This window comes from Orycteropus afer, unplaced genomic scaffold (assembly GCF_000298275.1).
Source record: "Orycteropus afer afer isolate SDZICR_OR568_19922 unplaced genomic scaffold, OryAfe1.0 scaffold00059, whole genome shotgun sequence".
Lineage (NCBI taxonomy): Eukaryota > Metazoa > Chordata > Mammalia > Tubulidentata > Orycteropodidae > Orycteropus > Orycteropus afer.
In genome coordinates, this window is record NW_006921646.1 from 2,816,159 (window position 1) to 2,832,477 (window position 16,319).

General features: G+C 40.0%; 2 protein-coding genes across 2 annotated transcripts in view; one reads left to right on the forward strand and one right to left on the reverse strand.

Annotated features, from left to right (window-relative positions):
* Positions 1 to 7,466, reverse strand: TAF11 (TATA-box binding protein associated factor 11). Its single transcript, XM_007939362.2, has 5 exons — positions 7,296 to 7,466; positions 2,969 to 3,117; positions 1,226 to 1,313; positions 771 to 867; positions 1 to 131 (listed from the first exon to the last, which is right to left on the reverse strand). Exons 1-5 carry the CDS (start codon positions 7,464 to 7,466, stop codon positions 1 to 3), a joined length of 636 nt encoding a protein of 211 aa, XP_007937553.1.
* Positions 7,467 to 8,876: 1,410 nt separating this feature from the next.
* Positions 8,877 to 16,319, forward strand: part of ANKS1A (ankyrin repeat and sterile alpha motif domain containing 1A) — a 276,183-nt gene continuing 268,740 nt past the window's right edge. The window contains exon 1 of the mRNA XM_042780753.1: positions 8,877 to 9,079. Coding sequence (XP_042636687.1) covers positions 8,877 to 9,079 — 203 coding nt within the window. The remainder of the gene's footprint in view (positions 9,080 to 16,319) is intronic.

Below are 16,319 nucleotides of genomic sequence, written 5' to 3' on the forward strand. Positions count from 1 at the left end.
CTAGAAGAAGATGATTTTTTTATGCTTCGAGTTGGGGATTTGCCCCTTCGACTTCAACCTCCGAACTGCTTCCCTCATATGCTTGGGTTGTAGTGGTGGTATTTCTCCCCACTTCTCACACACGTCCAGTGCTAAGCAGAGGGTAAGGAGAAAGTTTTTGTTACCATATGAGTTTATTAATCATATTCTCCCGTTGAGTCCTATAATTCTCATTAACCTTTCTTGCTAAGGAAGTAAGACATTTCCCTTCTTAAGAGAATTCTATAAAATACATCATGTTAGCTTTAGCATAATATTAGTATCAGGTGTTGTCATAGGCAACAGCATAAAACAAACCTCCCACTTTAAAAGTTTCATTGGTCAGTGAGACAAAGGAGGCAGTACTCTGGGGTTACAACATCATGGACCACTCTATACTATACCAATGAGCCTTGGTGATTGGTTTTCCTGTATCTTTTCTTTGGCAGCAGAAATGAGTAAAGTCCGTTGGAGAAAAATACAAATGGTGCTTCAATCACCCTAAGCTGAGGACTGGAATTAGGAAGGGGGTTTCCTAGATGCCTCCCTTTCCCCCATTATTGAAATTTTCAAGTAATAATGGTCATGCTCTCCCAAATACAAAAGGCTCGAACCTGGTCAATTTCTAATGCAAATTGGAACTACAAGGAAGTAGTACAACTACTACTAAGTACCTTAGTATTAGGTATTCTTGGAAATAATACAGTCAACAAATGTTGGTTCAATCCAACATCTGAACCAACACTACTCACCTTCTTCTACCACCTCCCCAACGAAGACCTTGGAGATACCAGACATGGCAATAACAACATTCTGAGACACGGAGGTGCCAGTGATGGATTGGATCAGCTTAAAAGAAGGACAAAGACTTTGTGATTAAGACAGTCAAGGGCTGACTTTAGAATATACTACCCATAAAAGAGCTTTGCACTGAAAAAAATGTTTACTAAAGGACAAGTGCTGAAATTGAGACTATTAAAATAAGGATCCAGGTGTGTTACAACTTATTCTGTGCATTGAGACCCTATCCCTAGAATATAAAACTACAATTGATCAGATAACTGAGGGGCATGTTATTTTTATTTCCCCACCTTAATGATCCACCAACTTGTCTACCATCTCACTTCAGAATGCCAATGGACATAGCTCTTGAGCCTAGTTCAGTTCTAATATATGATGGAAATGAAGATTGGTAGTCCATTCTTACCCTTTTAATGGCTGCTTTGGGGAAAGCTGACCGGCGATACATTTCATAACGGTTCAGCTGCTCCTCAGAAAAAGAAGAAACCAGGATTCTAGAGAAAGTTTCAGGTAATTAACTTCTAAGAACAAATGCTCATGATAAATTGTTCTGTGAATAAAAGGTAAGTCTTGGACAATTTTTGAAAAATGAATTCTCAAGGGATTAATGGCCTTATGCTTGGTGCTTAGGAGACCATTTCTCCTTTTAAGGAATTTGAGAGAAAGTAGAACACAATTTCTTAATTACTTCATTAAAAAATGAAGTCACTCCACACTATATTGACTATGTTTTCAGCACTGGGCTCACTCTCTAACTCTCCCTTGTTGCATTTCAAAGTGATAGTAAAAATTTAACATACACATTTATGTTCAAACAAATAACTTTCAACATTAAAAGTTTCAGGGGTAAAATATTTGCAAAGCATATGGAAAAGGGTTAATATTCTTAATATATAATTAACTCTTTCAAATTAATAAAAAGATGGCCATTTTTAAACACGAGCAAGGAATCTCAAGAGGAAATTCACAAAAATACAAATGGCCAATAAAGATAGAGGAAAAAACCATTAACCTTCACTATTAACTAAACAAATAAAAATTACAAACTAAAACAAGATAACATTTTTCAATAATCAGATAATTATTAAAATAAAGAATGGTCTTAGCAAGAGGCTAAGGTTATGGGGCACAAACTCATGCATGCTGGCAGAATGTGAACCAAACAACCTTTTGGAGAGAAATTTGGAAATATGTATTAAAAGCCTTTGAAAACGTTCATAGTGTTTGAAGTAGCAATTAACACTTCTAAGGGTTTATCACAGGAAGTACATAAACAAGTATGCAAAGTCGTGTACATTATGTTGTCCATTCCCACCCCGCTCAAAAAAAAAAAGTGGCAGCCACTGGGATTGGTTAAATTATGGTTCATAATGTATAATACAATGTAGTCATTAAAAATGAAGTTGTCTGGTGGTGTAGTGCCTAAGGCATTTGACTGCTAACCAGAAGGCTGGCAGTTCAAACCCACCTGCCATTCCTTGGAAGAAAGACTGGGCAATCTACTTCCGAAGAGATACTGCCTCAGAAACTCAAGGAGGGGTCGCTACTTGACAGCAGTGAGTTTGGTTTTGGAAAGGCATATTTATTAGCATGAAAATATATGTACATATAGCTACATATCAAAAACATGGAAAAAACTCTGAAAAGGTATGTAACTAAATATCACACTCAAATACCCAGGGTAAACTCTGGGTGGTGGGATCATAGGGAATTATTTTTACTATATTTGCTGAATTGTTTGCAATGAGCTTTCATGACTTTTACAAGCAGAAAACATAAAATTAATTCCATTTTGAAGAAAATTATGACTTAGATGTATAATTACTGAAGTGGAAAATATTCATCATATATGAAACAAAGGTAGGTTATAAAACAGTAACATTTTCAAAAAAGAATTATAATGTATGTACAGAAAATCTTAGAGAATATACATCAATATATTAACAGTGTTTATTTCCTGGTGGTAAGGTGATTATTTTTTCTTTCTACTTATATTTTCTACAATGTAATAAAACGTATTAGGAGCTCTGGTGGTGTATTAATTGCTTTATTTACGTTTTAAAAAGAAAACAATTTTAAATGTCAAGAAAATATATTAATGTGGTCACGTTAGAGTTTTGAAAACAGGAAAGAGCAGAAAGTGACTTACTGCATCTTCTGAATCTCATCTTCATCCACTTTCTGTTTCTTCTCTTTCTTTTCTTTAGTATCTATTTTCAGTTTTTTGGCTGCTGGAGTAAGTAATGATGAGTCTTCCCTTTCAACTGCTGTTAAATCTGAGACGTTCTGACTCTTCAGCTAAGAAGATGAAAGAAACCCTATTATATATTTGGCCTCCTTTTCAGGTTTGGGTAAGGTAAGAAGACATTATCCTTATAACAACACAGCAAACCTACTCACTGAACAGGCTTATGGTTCTAGGAACTGGCCATACCAGTAAGTGTAAGATACCATATTGCTCTACTAAAGGAAGTTTATAGCCCAACTGTGGAAAGAAGAAAATCAGCTATATAATCCAGTTTTCCAGTTTAGCTATGGTTGTAGCCACAGTTACCTGTTTATGAGGGTAATGAAATACCAAAGAGTACAAAAACCACTCTCCCCCTGGGCCCACTCTCCTGACCTCATTCTTTAAGGGATATCAGCAAAGTCCTCTCCATCTAGCCAGTTCTGCCTCTAGATCTACAGATCTCTTTACTACTCATGATTCCACAATGGAAAGAATGTTAAAAAGGAGGCCCCTTCTCATCAAAATAACAGTGTTTCTTTCAATTTGGAAGTGTAAAGTGGGTTGTTAAAGAATGGAAGCCCTCTTCCTTCCTACCCCTCGTTTCTGCTATATCATGCAAACATTTATTTCCATTCATTAGCATGAAAAACTATTGAAGATAGTCTCTTACTATTTATCTCTCTCCCATAAGGATTTAATGCAGTTTTACTCATTGCAGGTGTTCAATAAAATCTATTTAACTGGGGGGAAAAAATACAAACTTTATCCTCTTCAAGTTAGTATAATTCTAAGGGTACAACAAAACTCATGAATGAGATTTAACTTCTGATTCCCTTAAAACAGGAATTTCCATTAAAATTCATATGGGAATATGGGAATGGAGGCTGGGTGGTAGTAAAGACACTATATCTTTGACAAACTTTTCAATTTCTTCTTTAGTTAATGATTTAAACAAGTTTTTTTTTTTTTTTTAAACTTCTCTGGGCTTCAATTTTGGTGATTTATATTTTCCTAATAAATCTTTCATTTTTCTTAGATTTTCAAATTTGTTTGGCGTAAACTTGAACAGTAAGTTTTCTTTAATAAGCTCTTTATCAGTGCTTAGAGCCCCCCTTTCTTATTTTGTAATGTTGTGCATTTACACTTCAAATAATTAGGTCTTAACTTTACAATTTCTTCTGTTTTGTAAGTGCTAATTCATTAACATTTACTTTTATCCTTATTAACTCTTTATTCCCACATTTTTCTGGTATATATTTTGCTCTTTTTCTGGTTTTTTGAGTTGGGTGCTTATTTTCAATATCTCTTATAAATAAAAATATTTAAGTGTAAGAATTTTTCTCCAAATAAGACTTTGGTCAAATCTTATAGGGCTTGATGTAGACTGTTCTTTTTGTTAATTTATTTAATCTAAGGACTATTTAAATGTCCCAGTGATAGTTTTTGGAAGGTAGGTATAGGGGAAGTTCTTTATTGTTAATTTCAGGTTTTATTTCCATGAGCTGGAATGGACTCTTTGGCAATTAACAACTGCACTATACTAACAAAATATGGAATGTTATGATTTCTGAGTTAAAGAATTTGTTTTTCTTTGTGATCTAGTACATGATCAATTTTTGTAAGTGTTTCAGAAGCATTAAAAAAGAATGTGTATTCTCTGTTGGGTGCAAAGTTCTATTTATAGTGAACTCTCTATTGTTAGGTACTGCTGTTAGTTGCCATCAAGTTGACTTTGACTCATGGTTTCCTTATGTACAATACAATGAAACATCACACGCACAACATAAGGAAATGTTGCCCAGTCCTGCACCATCTTAATGATCACTGGCATGTTTCAGTCCATCGGTATGGTTATTGTTAACATCTTCTGACCTAGATAGCTTGTCTTCTAGCACTATATCAGATAGCATTTTGTTGGGATCCATAGGGTTTTCTTGGCTATTTTTGAAAGCAGATTACCAGGCTTTTCATCCTAGTCCGTGTTAGTTTGGAAGCTCCACTGAAACCTGTTTACCATGGGTGACCCTGTTAGTATTTCAAATACTGGTAGCATAGCTTCTAGCAACACATAAGCGAAACTGACCAACTGAGGGATGGTGGAGCTCTCTATTGGACCAAGCTAATCCTTTTTGCCATTGAGACCTGTTTTAAAGGCTTTCTTAAGATAGTTTTTGTCATATCTTTCTTTTGTTTTTCCCTTAAAAGTTCTTACTTTAGTGCCTGGCAGACCCTGCCTGTACTCACACATGTTCTAAGAAGCTCTGGTGGCATAGTGCTTAAGGCATTTGACTGCTAACCAGAAGGCTGGCATTTCAAACCCATCAGCCACTCAGTGGAAGGAAGACCAGGCCATCTACTTCCGTAAAGATTTACCACCTCAGAAACCCAACAGGGGGTCACTATGAGTTGGAACTGACTCGATGGCACTGGGTTTGGTTTGGTTTTAGTAGCTCTTTGGGCCTGGTTTTAAACTCACTCCCATGGCTGACTCTCAGCCAAACAACAGACAGGCCTATAAATTGAACAATTACACCAGAGAGATGCACTCCTTAGAAAAATCAACCATGAGAGATCAGAAGGGCAGTAGTTGGGCAAGGAGAAAACTAGAGAGGCAAGATGCATAGGTAAGAAGGACACAGGGAAAGGGTAAACACAGGGAAGAAGTGGGAATAGAGGTCTTACATTGTGGGGATTGTAATCAGAGTCACAAAACAAAATGTATATTAATTGTTGAATAGAAAATGAACATTGTCTTCAGTTTCACACAAATCACAATAAAAAGTGGAAAAAAAAAAGAATGCTATGCAGCCATTTTGGGCTACTCAAAAAAAAAAAAAAAGTTCTTACTTTTTTCAGAGCAACCCTGTGCTCTGAAAGGCTGTTTCCATCTAACCTGTCCTGGACTCCATGATCTCTTAAGTCCCTTCTAGCTCCAAGACCTGAAGATTCTATTTCTAGAAATGGAACACAGAGAATGCTGAGATTCTGGTCCCTTGACAGAGCCTTAGCCAGGCAACACTCTGAGCTCTGGGGTTGCAAAACTGAAGGACTTGGCATTTTTATGCTCTAGAGACTCCTTGACATTAGCACACAGGTGACTGTACCTAAACCAAAAACCAAACTCACTGCCGTCGAGTTGATTCCAACTCATAGTGATCCCTCCTTGGGTTTCCAAGGAGGTATCTCTATGGAAGTAGATTGCCCAGTTTTTTTTCTGATGAGTGGCTGGTGGGTTTGAACCACCAGTCTTCTGATTAGCAATTTCCCAAGATGATAAGAATGTGACTAAACCAGTAACTCCCTGCAAAGTCTTCCTTTAATGGATCTGACTGACTCTACCATCTATAAAGACAAAAGTTATGCTTAAACAACATCTAAGAGTACTCATGGGGGCTCTGGTGATTCAGTGGTAGATGTCTTCCATGCAGGAGACTCAGGTTTGGATTCCTGGCCAGTGCACCTCATACCCTGCTCAGGGATGCTGATCAAGTTTCAGTGGAGCTTCCAGACTAAGGTGGATTTAAGGCATGGTATCTACTTCAGAAAATCAGCCAATGAAAACCCTATACAACCCAGCAGTCCAATACAATCCATCATGGGGATGGTGCAGAACCAGGCAACATTTCACTCTGTTGTGCATGGGGTCACCAGGAGTCTGGGGGACTCTGTGGGAGATGATAACAACAACAACAACAACAACAAGACCCATATTGCAATGTGGTCAAAGTCAGAAATCCTGAGTTCTAATATTGGCTTTTGCACTAAGTCTCAGTGTGACATTCAGTCCCAATTTCCTCACCACAGAGTGTTTAAAATTACCTACTAAACCCAAAAACAAACAAACAAACCTCACTGCCATCGAGTGGATTCTGACTCACAGGAACCCCATCGGATTTCCGAGGCTGTAAATCTTTAGGGAAATAGATTGCCCCATCTTCCTTCTGCGGAGCAGGCTGGTGCGTTTGAACCGCTGATCTTCTGGTTAGCAGCCCTATCCACTACGCCACCAGAGCTCCTTAAAATGTATTTAGAAGTAGTTTAATTCCTAAAAGCAGGGATTAAAAATATTAACCCAGTGCGGTGGGCCACTGGAATGCAACTAGCACTAGGATTTTTTCCCATGACTGGGAGTCGTCGTGAATTCGACCTGTTGTAGTTTGGGAGGGAGCAACCGAGAAGCTTGGCGAGCGGCCAGTAACCTAATGTCCGGGTATTCCTCAGCCTTTAACAACACTCTCCCCCCTACCTCGGCTTCCTCCACCGCGGTTTCTTTCAAGTCACCATCTCTGTTCCCGTCTGTTTCCTCCAAGATTCCTTCCGTGTTGGTGGTCGCGGGACCCAGTGGAGCGGCGGGTGTCTCATTTGACTCCCCTGTCTCTCCACCTTTGTCTGTGGGCGACTCACTGGCATTGTCCATCACCGTAAGACTAGAAGACAAGGGGAAATCGCTGCGCTGTTAGACGCAGGAGCTCTGAGCCCCGCGCAGCATAGCAGCCCAGAAGCCTACTTCCTGTTGTCGCTCCGCGATGACATAAACCCTACCGTTCGTCGCAGGGATCAGTTAGAGGCATTTATAGAGGCTTTTGGTGATTGTTTTTAACTCTATGTTAAGGTAGCCGTGGGGCGTGGGAAAACTGGGTGTGCATCGTTCAGTTTGTGGATCTTTCGCCCCGGGCAAGCAGCATTTGTGGAGGCGTGCACTTCTGTTTATTGAAGAGCTCCTTTTTCCTTTTCTAAAAATGTAATCTGCATTAGCCTCCTCCTTTACATACCTCCTTCATAGTTGGGGTGACGAAGGAAACTCAGTTCCGTTGTAAGTCCGTGTCTTGGGATGGAGCTGCCTCGGATTGGTAAACTTTCAGGCAGAGACAGTGTTTATGCACTTAATAAAAGTATAGATTGAGCAGAATTTATGTATCAACCGATACATAAATGTACAACTATTGGGCGCATACTTCAAGCCAGGAGCAGTGGCATGTACTAGTGAACAAAACAAAGTTCCTACCTAATTAAATGATTTTTAAAAACCCACCAGTAGTTGGACAGACCGGGGCCGGTTTCACAAATATGACTTTTTATGTCAGTTCGGTTAATCTTATTTTTAAGAATAAGAGGAAACATTTTTTCGGGGGTCAAATTCTCTCCGTTGAACGTTTCACTGCAATGAGCATTTCAGGGATTGGGAAGATGAAGAGATGAGGATATATCTATTTCAAAACTTTCTTCTCTTCCCTTCTTGGAATCCATTAAGAAAGTATGGGAAAGGGCACTTTTATTCACTTCTGTATCACTATGTTCCCGCACCCATCAGACATTTAACTTGTGCGTGTTGAAAGAATGAACTTGGAAATGTAGGTGCGCATTACCATATTTCTCTCTTTGTTTCTATAGTGCCTTGGTGAATTACCGTATTTCCTATCCCGTGGGCTCCCAAAACATTTGGTGAAGAAGCGCACTTTGGAAGGCATGCACAGGTAGACCCCATTTGTCACCTCCTATCTGGATAGCGAAAGGCCACATGGCGCGGACACCTTACCCTTGGAGCTCTATCAACACAGCCGGGTCAGTTTCACGCCGGCCCCAGCCACCTGCGCCCGCCTTCTGAGCCCCGCCCAGCTAGGTGGGCAAGGGGGCGGGGCTCGGGGGCGCGGTGACGCGTGACGCCAGATCCCGGAAGTGACGCGCGCGTGGGGAAAAGAAGGGGGGGAGGGGGGTGGTGTCCCCGGCCGGTTTAGGGGGTGCGTTGCCGGGAGACGGAAAGTTTGGGAGCCAGAGCGGGCTTGGCTGCGGCCCCAGGGCTGGGGTCTAGTGGTCAGCGACCCTGCGGATGGGGAAGGAGCAGGAGCTGCTGGAGGCGGCCCGCACTGGGCACCTCCCGGCGGTGGAGAAGCTGCTGTCGGGGAAGCGACTCTCCTCAGGCTTCGGGGGCGGCGGCGGCGGCGGCGGCGGCGGCAGCGGCTCCGGCTCCAGCTCCGGGGGCGGCAGCGGCGGCCTTGGCTCCTCGAGCCACCCTCTCTCCAGTCTGCTAAGGTGGGTACGCACCGGGACCGGGCCGTCACCTGGAGATCCTCCTCTCTCTTGCCTGTCTACTGGTCCCCAGAGAGGTCGAGGCTCCTGAGACCTGCGTGGGGTGGGCTTGTGGATTGCACGGTGCCAGGGCAGGCAGCCTACGGGGCAGGTAGCCGGAAGAGGCGCTGGTCCGGATCCGCGCGGCGCCAGACTCTCCTCTTGTGTCCTAACCCGGCTACGAAGAATGGTGGGAGTGCCCAGGTGGCAGCCTCTGCCGCATGGCACAGCTTGGCTTCACCCTCGTCTGCTATCGGGTGCCAGCTGTCGTATCGCATAAACAACTTTAGATCAAAATATTTTAAATCTCCCTCACCTCCTGGCGAAACTCCCACGCCTTGCAGAATTTCGCGGCTTCCCCGGAAGAAATTGTCTATTCCTTTCCAGCAACTTGGAACCTTCCACTAGGCTGTGCAGGACCTAGCTTTTGTTAAAATTATCGTTGGATGTGTCACGTTGAAAGTGTTCTTTGAGCCCCTCTTGCGTTTGAAGCCCGAATTTTAGTTTCTTGTACTGGAATTCATTGGATTAGACTGTTAGGTGGCATATGCAGGATCCATCAGGGGGTTTATTCACCAAGAAATAATGGTTTAGAAAGAGTTGTTTAGGAAGCGGAGGAGTGCTTTAAACTTTGCTGAGGCCTGTTGTTAAAATAAACACTTGGGTCTGGAGCTGAAAGGATTGAGGGAAAAGGGTCACTTTCATATGGGTTGGAAGGGAAATTGAAGGTGCTTTGTCAATGCATGTTAAATTTGTTGGTTCAGCAGCACTTTCATAGCCTGTTTTCTTTTCCTTCCTTGTTCTTTGAGGTTTGTAAGAAGTGGAAGTTTATTTAGAAATGATTTCGTTAGCTTTTGTTCCCCATTAGGTTTATGTAACTTCAATTTGAATGTGCTTGAACAAAGTTTTAATAATTGGGTATTAAACACTGAGTACCAACTCAGGGCTATACAGAAGGATTTTCCAAAGCAATACTGTATAAGAGAACTCTCCCCAGGAACATCTTTTGGGAGACAAAACCCTGTACTGTTCAGTGCTAACTCCTCAGCACCTAGAACAATGCCAGCTCATAGTAAGAACAATACCAAACCAAACTCACTTCCATTGAGTCGATTCCGACTCATAGTGACCCCCATTTGGTTTCTTTCCAGGGCTGTAAATCTTTATGGAAACAGAGTGTGCCATCTTTCTTTTGCGGTCTTGCTGGTCGGTTTGAACTGCTGATTTTCTGGTTAGCAGCCAAATGCCTTAACCACTACACCACCAGAACTCTTTAGTAAGTTCAGTATTTGGTGAATAAATAAACACATCAAGTAGAAAAGCATACATTTCTCAATAAACTGATTTGGTGCTCACTGTACTTTGTAGGTAGTTTGAAGAAAGGAGAGATCGCTTTGGGATAAGATGGGAGTCAGGATAGGCGTCCAGGAGGAGGGGGACTTTAGCTGGCCTTGAAGGATATGAAGAATTGAATAGGTGAAGTACAGTGAGAGAATTCCAAGTGGGCACACCATGGTCAGAAGCACAGAATTAGGAAAGAAGTGGTGCTAATAGGATACTAAAAACCAAAAAAAACAAAGCCTTTGCTGTCAATTCTGACTCCTAACAATCATATAGAAAATAGTAGAACTGTCCCATAAGGGTACTTAGGCTATAATCTTTTAAGATGCAGACTGCCATAGCTTTCTTCCGTGGAGCTGCTGGTTGGGTTTGAACCGCTGACCTTTAGTTTACTAGCTGAGCGTTTAACCACCGGAGTTCCTAATGGATACTAGGAGGAGAATTTGCTGCCTAGAGCCTTGGATGTGGCTGGGCACAATAAAGGGAAATTATGGGTGTAGATTCAGAATGTCTTAGTCTTTGTCATGTTTGTATTTCTAACACCAATGTCAGTGCCTCACAACTCACAGGTACTCAGTAAATGATGTATGAATTGGGTTTTGAATCTTACCTGGGTTACTTTAGTACTTCGCAGTTTTGATGTCTAAGAGATGAGGGAAAGATTATATAAGTTTGGAGGTACCTCTGCCTCTAATGAATAGAATGATGCAGCATTTTAGAGGTTTGCCAGAAGTATCGTGACCCCCAGCATATTCTACTGAAGTAAGAAACTTTCACATATCTCCTGTCTCCAAGTATAGTCAAGTCACTGTTAGTGCTGTCACCATTCCCTACTTTGTGCCAGACCAATTGCTAGATGCCATGCAAAATTTTTCTCATTTCTGCCACACAGTAAGTACCAGAATTAATCCTTCTCCTGATACATGTTTTCTTACAGAGTTTATAGTAGTATATCAGTGTGACAGATTTACAAAATAAGAGACAGAAGATGCATTAAAAATCTAGCATATTTTGTCCCAGCGTCAATAATTCAAAACCATAAACATAAATTTATATACTCCTACACATCTGGTTAGGCCGTCAGGTATCATTGTACTCTGGCTTAACAGCTTTATGTTTTTTTTAAATCTCTCTCAGCCATCAAAGATTAAATTATGTTCAGTATAACTTTATTAATGAAAGTAGGAAAAATATGTTTTAGATGTCTGTCTAACATGATTCAAATATAATTTTTGCTATTTAAAAGGATAAACAGTAGGCTGTCTAGAAAGTGTAGTTATGTAAATAGTCTAGTCCTCCAAAGGTTCTGGATAACATGGATTTTACTTTATATAATACTGTCTCATTTGCTACTTGTTTAGTAGATGCATGCCTTCAGTCTATAGCTGGGGATAGGCACTGTATTAAACTTCTTTTTAATTCGTGGTAATTTTTAGCTAGCCCTGGGCACATAGCTGCCACTCAAGTTCTTACGTAATGAAGGAGAGTTTGATATAGTTAATGGAACTGCTGCTTTCCAGTAGAGCAATTTTTATATGAGAATTCAATAAGATTTGGATTAAAAATGAGTTCTATCAGTTAAGTGTAGAAAGATTTGAGAAAGGGAAAATGTTAAAAGAAAAAACATGTCATATAATAACTTAAAACTGTAAATTGAATTATGAATTATTTGCACTGATGTATGCAAATAGAAAATTAAAGTGAAATGCACTCCAGGATTGAGAAGCACAAAGAATCCAAAGGCTGTAGTTGAGGCAATTGCATGATGGTTTAGGAAAATTCTATACTTAATTTTTTCAAGCATGAGAAGAATGAGTAAGAGGAAGCCAAGGAGGCTTGCTGGAGAAATATGGAAATTTATAGATAGTGGCAGTAAAAGTGCTTATAAACTAGTTTTTGCTCTGCCATTAGTGAGAAGAAGGGTATCCAGCTATAAAAAGGATTTGAAATAGGAATGAAGAACGAAAATTTTGAAAAAAATATGCCTCATTTGGGGACAATAACAAGTTTTCCTAAAATTCAGACTTCCCTTCTTTCCTTCCTCCCTTCTCCCCTCCCTTGTGGTTAACTTAACCATTCTTTTAGTCAGATGGTCCTTTATATACTCCTGGAATGGATCTTTAGCATGGGGATTACAATGACAGCTTTTGCTCTTGCTGAGCCTTTAATTTTACCCTCCTACTGTCCAGTATTTTTTTTTTTTAATTTTTATTTAATGTGCCTATTTTGAGGAAAATGGTTTTATATTTTAAGGAAGAAGGCAACACTGACCATGTAAGGATTGTAGAATGACAGAAGAGCCTGACAACAGGATCTTGTGGACTTGCCTGATCTAAGGTTCCCTCACTAGTAAGAGAATACAAAAAGAAAAACAAATCAAAAGACAGCACTAAGATAGCAATTTTCTGGATCTTCTACTCAATCTACTTAGTTAAGAATAGTTTTAAAAGAACTTCTTCAGGTATTCTTTTTAAGTTTGATTTTCTTGGGGTTGGAAACTATGTTCCTTTACTTTGGAATTGCTGTACATAGTTTCTCTAGGCAGAATATGGTTCCCCTGTTTAAAAGACACAAAATAAGTAGCATGCCTGGAAATGATGTCTGTGTGGGTACTTTATGTGTAAAAATCTAGAGTGCATCCACTGAATAGGGCATCACCTGTAGTAAAAGGTAATTTATAAGAAGTTTAATACCTCGATGGTCTCCCTTTTTCTGAATTCTCTAATTGAAGTTGAGTTTTCAGTGTTTTCTCCTTAGTTAACAAAAATTGAAGACAGAAAATGATGAAACAATCTTCTAGTCTAAGGAATTTAATTTGTATCCATTCAGCTTCAGCCTGTTCACTTGTAAAGGGAGGTTATGCTCTCAGTCCAAGTTTCTTCCCTAGCCAGAAAATCCCTTCAGAATATTCTTTTCCCTGTTGGTTTGCTCACCCCAAACAGCTGTGAATTTTGGTTTGCAACAAGAAGTCAAGGCTAATTCTGCCCTCTTCTTCAGTAGGGAAAGTAAATTACTGGGTTTTGTAGTCCAGAGACACAAGGAAACCCCAAAAGTAGAGAGCAGAGAGTTTGTATCTTGGGTACTTAAGGTTCTCCTGTGGGTAAGAACTTGTTCTCTTTTCTGGAGAGTCTTCAAGAAACATTCCCTACACTGATTTCCAAAAGGTTACTGGGAGATTTTATGTGGTATAGGAAATTATATCGTATAATATGTTATATTCATAGAATATCATCAAATAACTTTGGTGTGGTTAGAGTTAATCGTGGTAATACTAGAAATTATATGGTATGGCTTCATATTTATCCTTTCTTAGTAATTTGTGGATCAAGTTTGTTTAGTTTACAAATCAAAAAAAGAATTTTTAAAATAAGTCAGTTGTCTCTGCTTTACTTGTGATGTTATTACCTTATTAAAAACAGTGATGATGATCCAGGAAGGAGAACTGCCTCTTGGTTTACTTAACTGGCGAGGGCATAACATGGTGGCTAAGCATCAAGCTCTGACCCAACTCTGCCATCTCCTTTGACTTGGGCAAGTTTCGTAACCTCTCTGAGCATCTTGTCTTCATATGTATGATAGCAGCTGGGATAGTACCTACCTCCTGAGATGGCTTGAGCGTCAGATGAATGAAAATAGCTCAAGCACATAATGCATGGCACCTGCCAAGGGCTTAGTAAACATGGGGATGCTTGAATCACTTGATGGGGGTCAGATGCTTGCAACCTTTGACGAATCAGGAATGATGATCCTTTTTGTTAAGGATATACCTTTTATTGATGTGTTGCTATTTTAAAATTTAAAATAATTTACAGCAGAGGCTCCTAATCTTTTCAAGTACGAGAAGTGTCATTTTAAAAAGCCTAAAAATAGTAATGGTAGCAAAGTTATAAAACTAGTACAGTTCCATAACCCTTATCTGAACTTGGGACTAGATTATGTTTAGCAAGCTAGAATTTTGAGATTGGTGAAAGGTAATATCATGCCCCTAGTAGGGTCTGGGGCAACACCCAGAAACATTTCTGTATTAAAATCTGTAAATATTCACATTTCTGTATTAAAATCTGTGAATAGTCACATTAAACCAAAAAAAAAAAAAAAAAAAAATCAAACCTGTTATTGTCAAGTCAATTCCAACTCATAATGACCCTCCTGCTGGACAGAAAACTGCCCCACAGGTTTCCAAGGCAGTCCATCTTTATGGAAACATATTGCCACATCTTCCTTCCATGGAGCAGCTGGTAGATTCAAACTGCCAACCTTTCAGTTAGCAGCTGAGTGCTTACCCACGTGCCACCAATATTCACACTCAAAAAAAAAAAAACCCAAACTCCCTGCCATCTAGTTGATTTCAATTCACAGCACCTCTCCTTGGGTTTCCGAGGCCATATCTCTATGGGAGTAGATTGTGCAGTCTTCCTTCTGAAGAGTGGCTGGTGGGTTTGAACCGCCAGCTTTCTGGTTAGCAGTCAAATCCTTAGGCATTATGCCACCAGAGCTCTTCACACAGAACAAATTATGAAACATTTTTTGGTTACCTCTAGTGCCGTTCTAACAGAAAATGTACCACAAATGTACAGCTTTAACAAACAGGAGTTTATTCTCTTATGGTTTAGGAGGCTAGAAGTTAAAGTTCCAGGTGCCAACTCTAGGGGCTGGGTGAAAGCCCCTCAACCTTGGGCTTCAGTTCTACTTCTTGTTCCTGGCCCACTGGACCAGGAGGCGTCTCTTTACTCAGGCAGCTGCTGGCTGCTGAGGCTGACAAATCCAAGGTTGACAAATAAAATGGCACAGTTCCAAGATTACCAGACACTTGGCAGGTCACTAGTTCAATTCCAGAGACAGTGCCAAGATCGGCAGGAAATAATGACAGGCTTCTCTGACTGAAGACTCGACTGCACTCAGGGTCCAAACATGCCAAAAAGCTGCAGAGACCTTTCTCAAAACTTCTTCTATATCGCAAGCAGACCACATCCCTTAGGCAGCTACTCAGCTGCTCCAGTAGATTCTAACATAGAGTTGATTACCAGTCTCTTCATGGGGAATAACTACATCCAGTTGCCTACTCACTCAAAACCAGGCCCAGCTAAGTTGACACATACCTTAACTACCACAAGCTTCATATCATCAGTTTAGGCCAGGTTTTGCACTGAAACAAGTTTGCCACTAAATTTGGAAAATATATTTTCAGAGCTTTTTAGATTTCTGAATTATGGATCAAGGATTGTGGAGCTCTGCCTCTATTGTTGAAAAATCACAGGACACATAAAAGCACAAAGAAGAAAATAAAATCACCCATAATTTAACCATCTGAAGAAATTAACTGTTGTAATTTTGTGTACATACTTGGTGTTTTTTCTATGCAAACTTTTTTAAAAAAGAAACCAGAAATGACATTGTTGTACACATGCTTTGCCTCAAATTTTCACTTTATACATTATGCACATTTTGCTTTCATTTCTATCTTTCCCAAACTCATTTTAAATGGATAAATGGTATTCCGTCGTGTATATGAACTGTCATTTATTTAATTCCTTCTTTGTCATTGGACATGAGTTTTTTTATTTGTTTGTTTTTGCTACTGGAATAGCTCTATGACAGACATTCTTGTAGATATGTTTCTGTGCACTCTTGTTTATGACATTTTATATATTCATTAGATAGAAGATATAGTTTGAGAATTTGATCATTGCAAAAATCACATGTGTTGTTCATTTGAAGACCCTTACAATAATTATTGTTGTTATGTGCTGTCTGGGAGCAAGGTAAGCACAGGCGGGCTGGTGCTTATTCACTAATCTGCACTGAACAGTTTCCCTTGTTACCCTCCCGAGAGGGACCGGGTCTCCGGGAGCAAGGTAAGCAC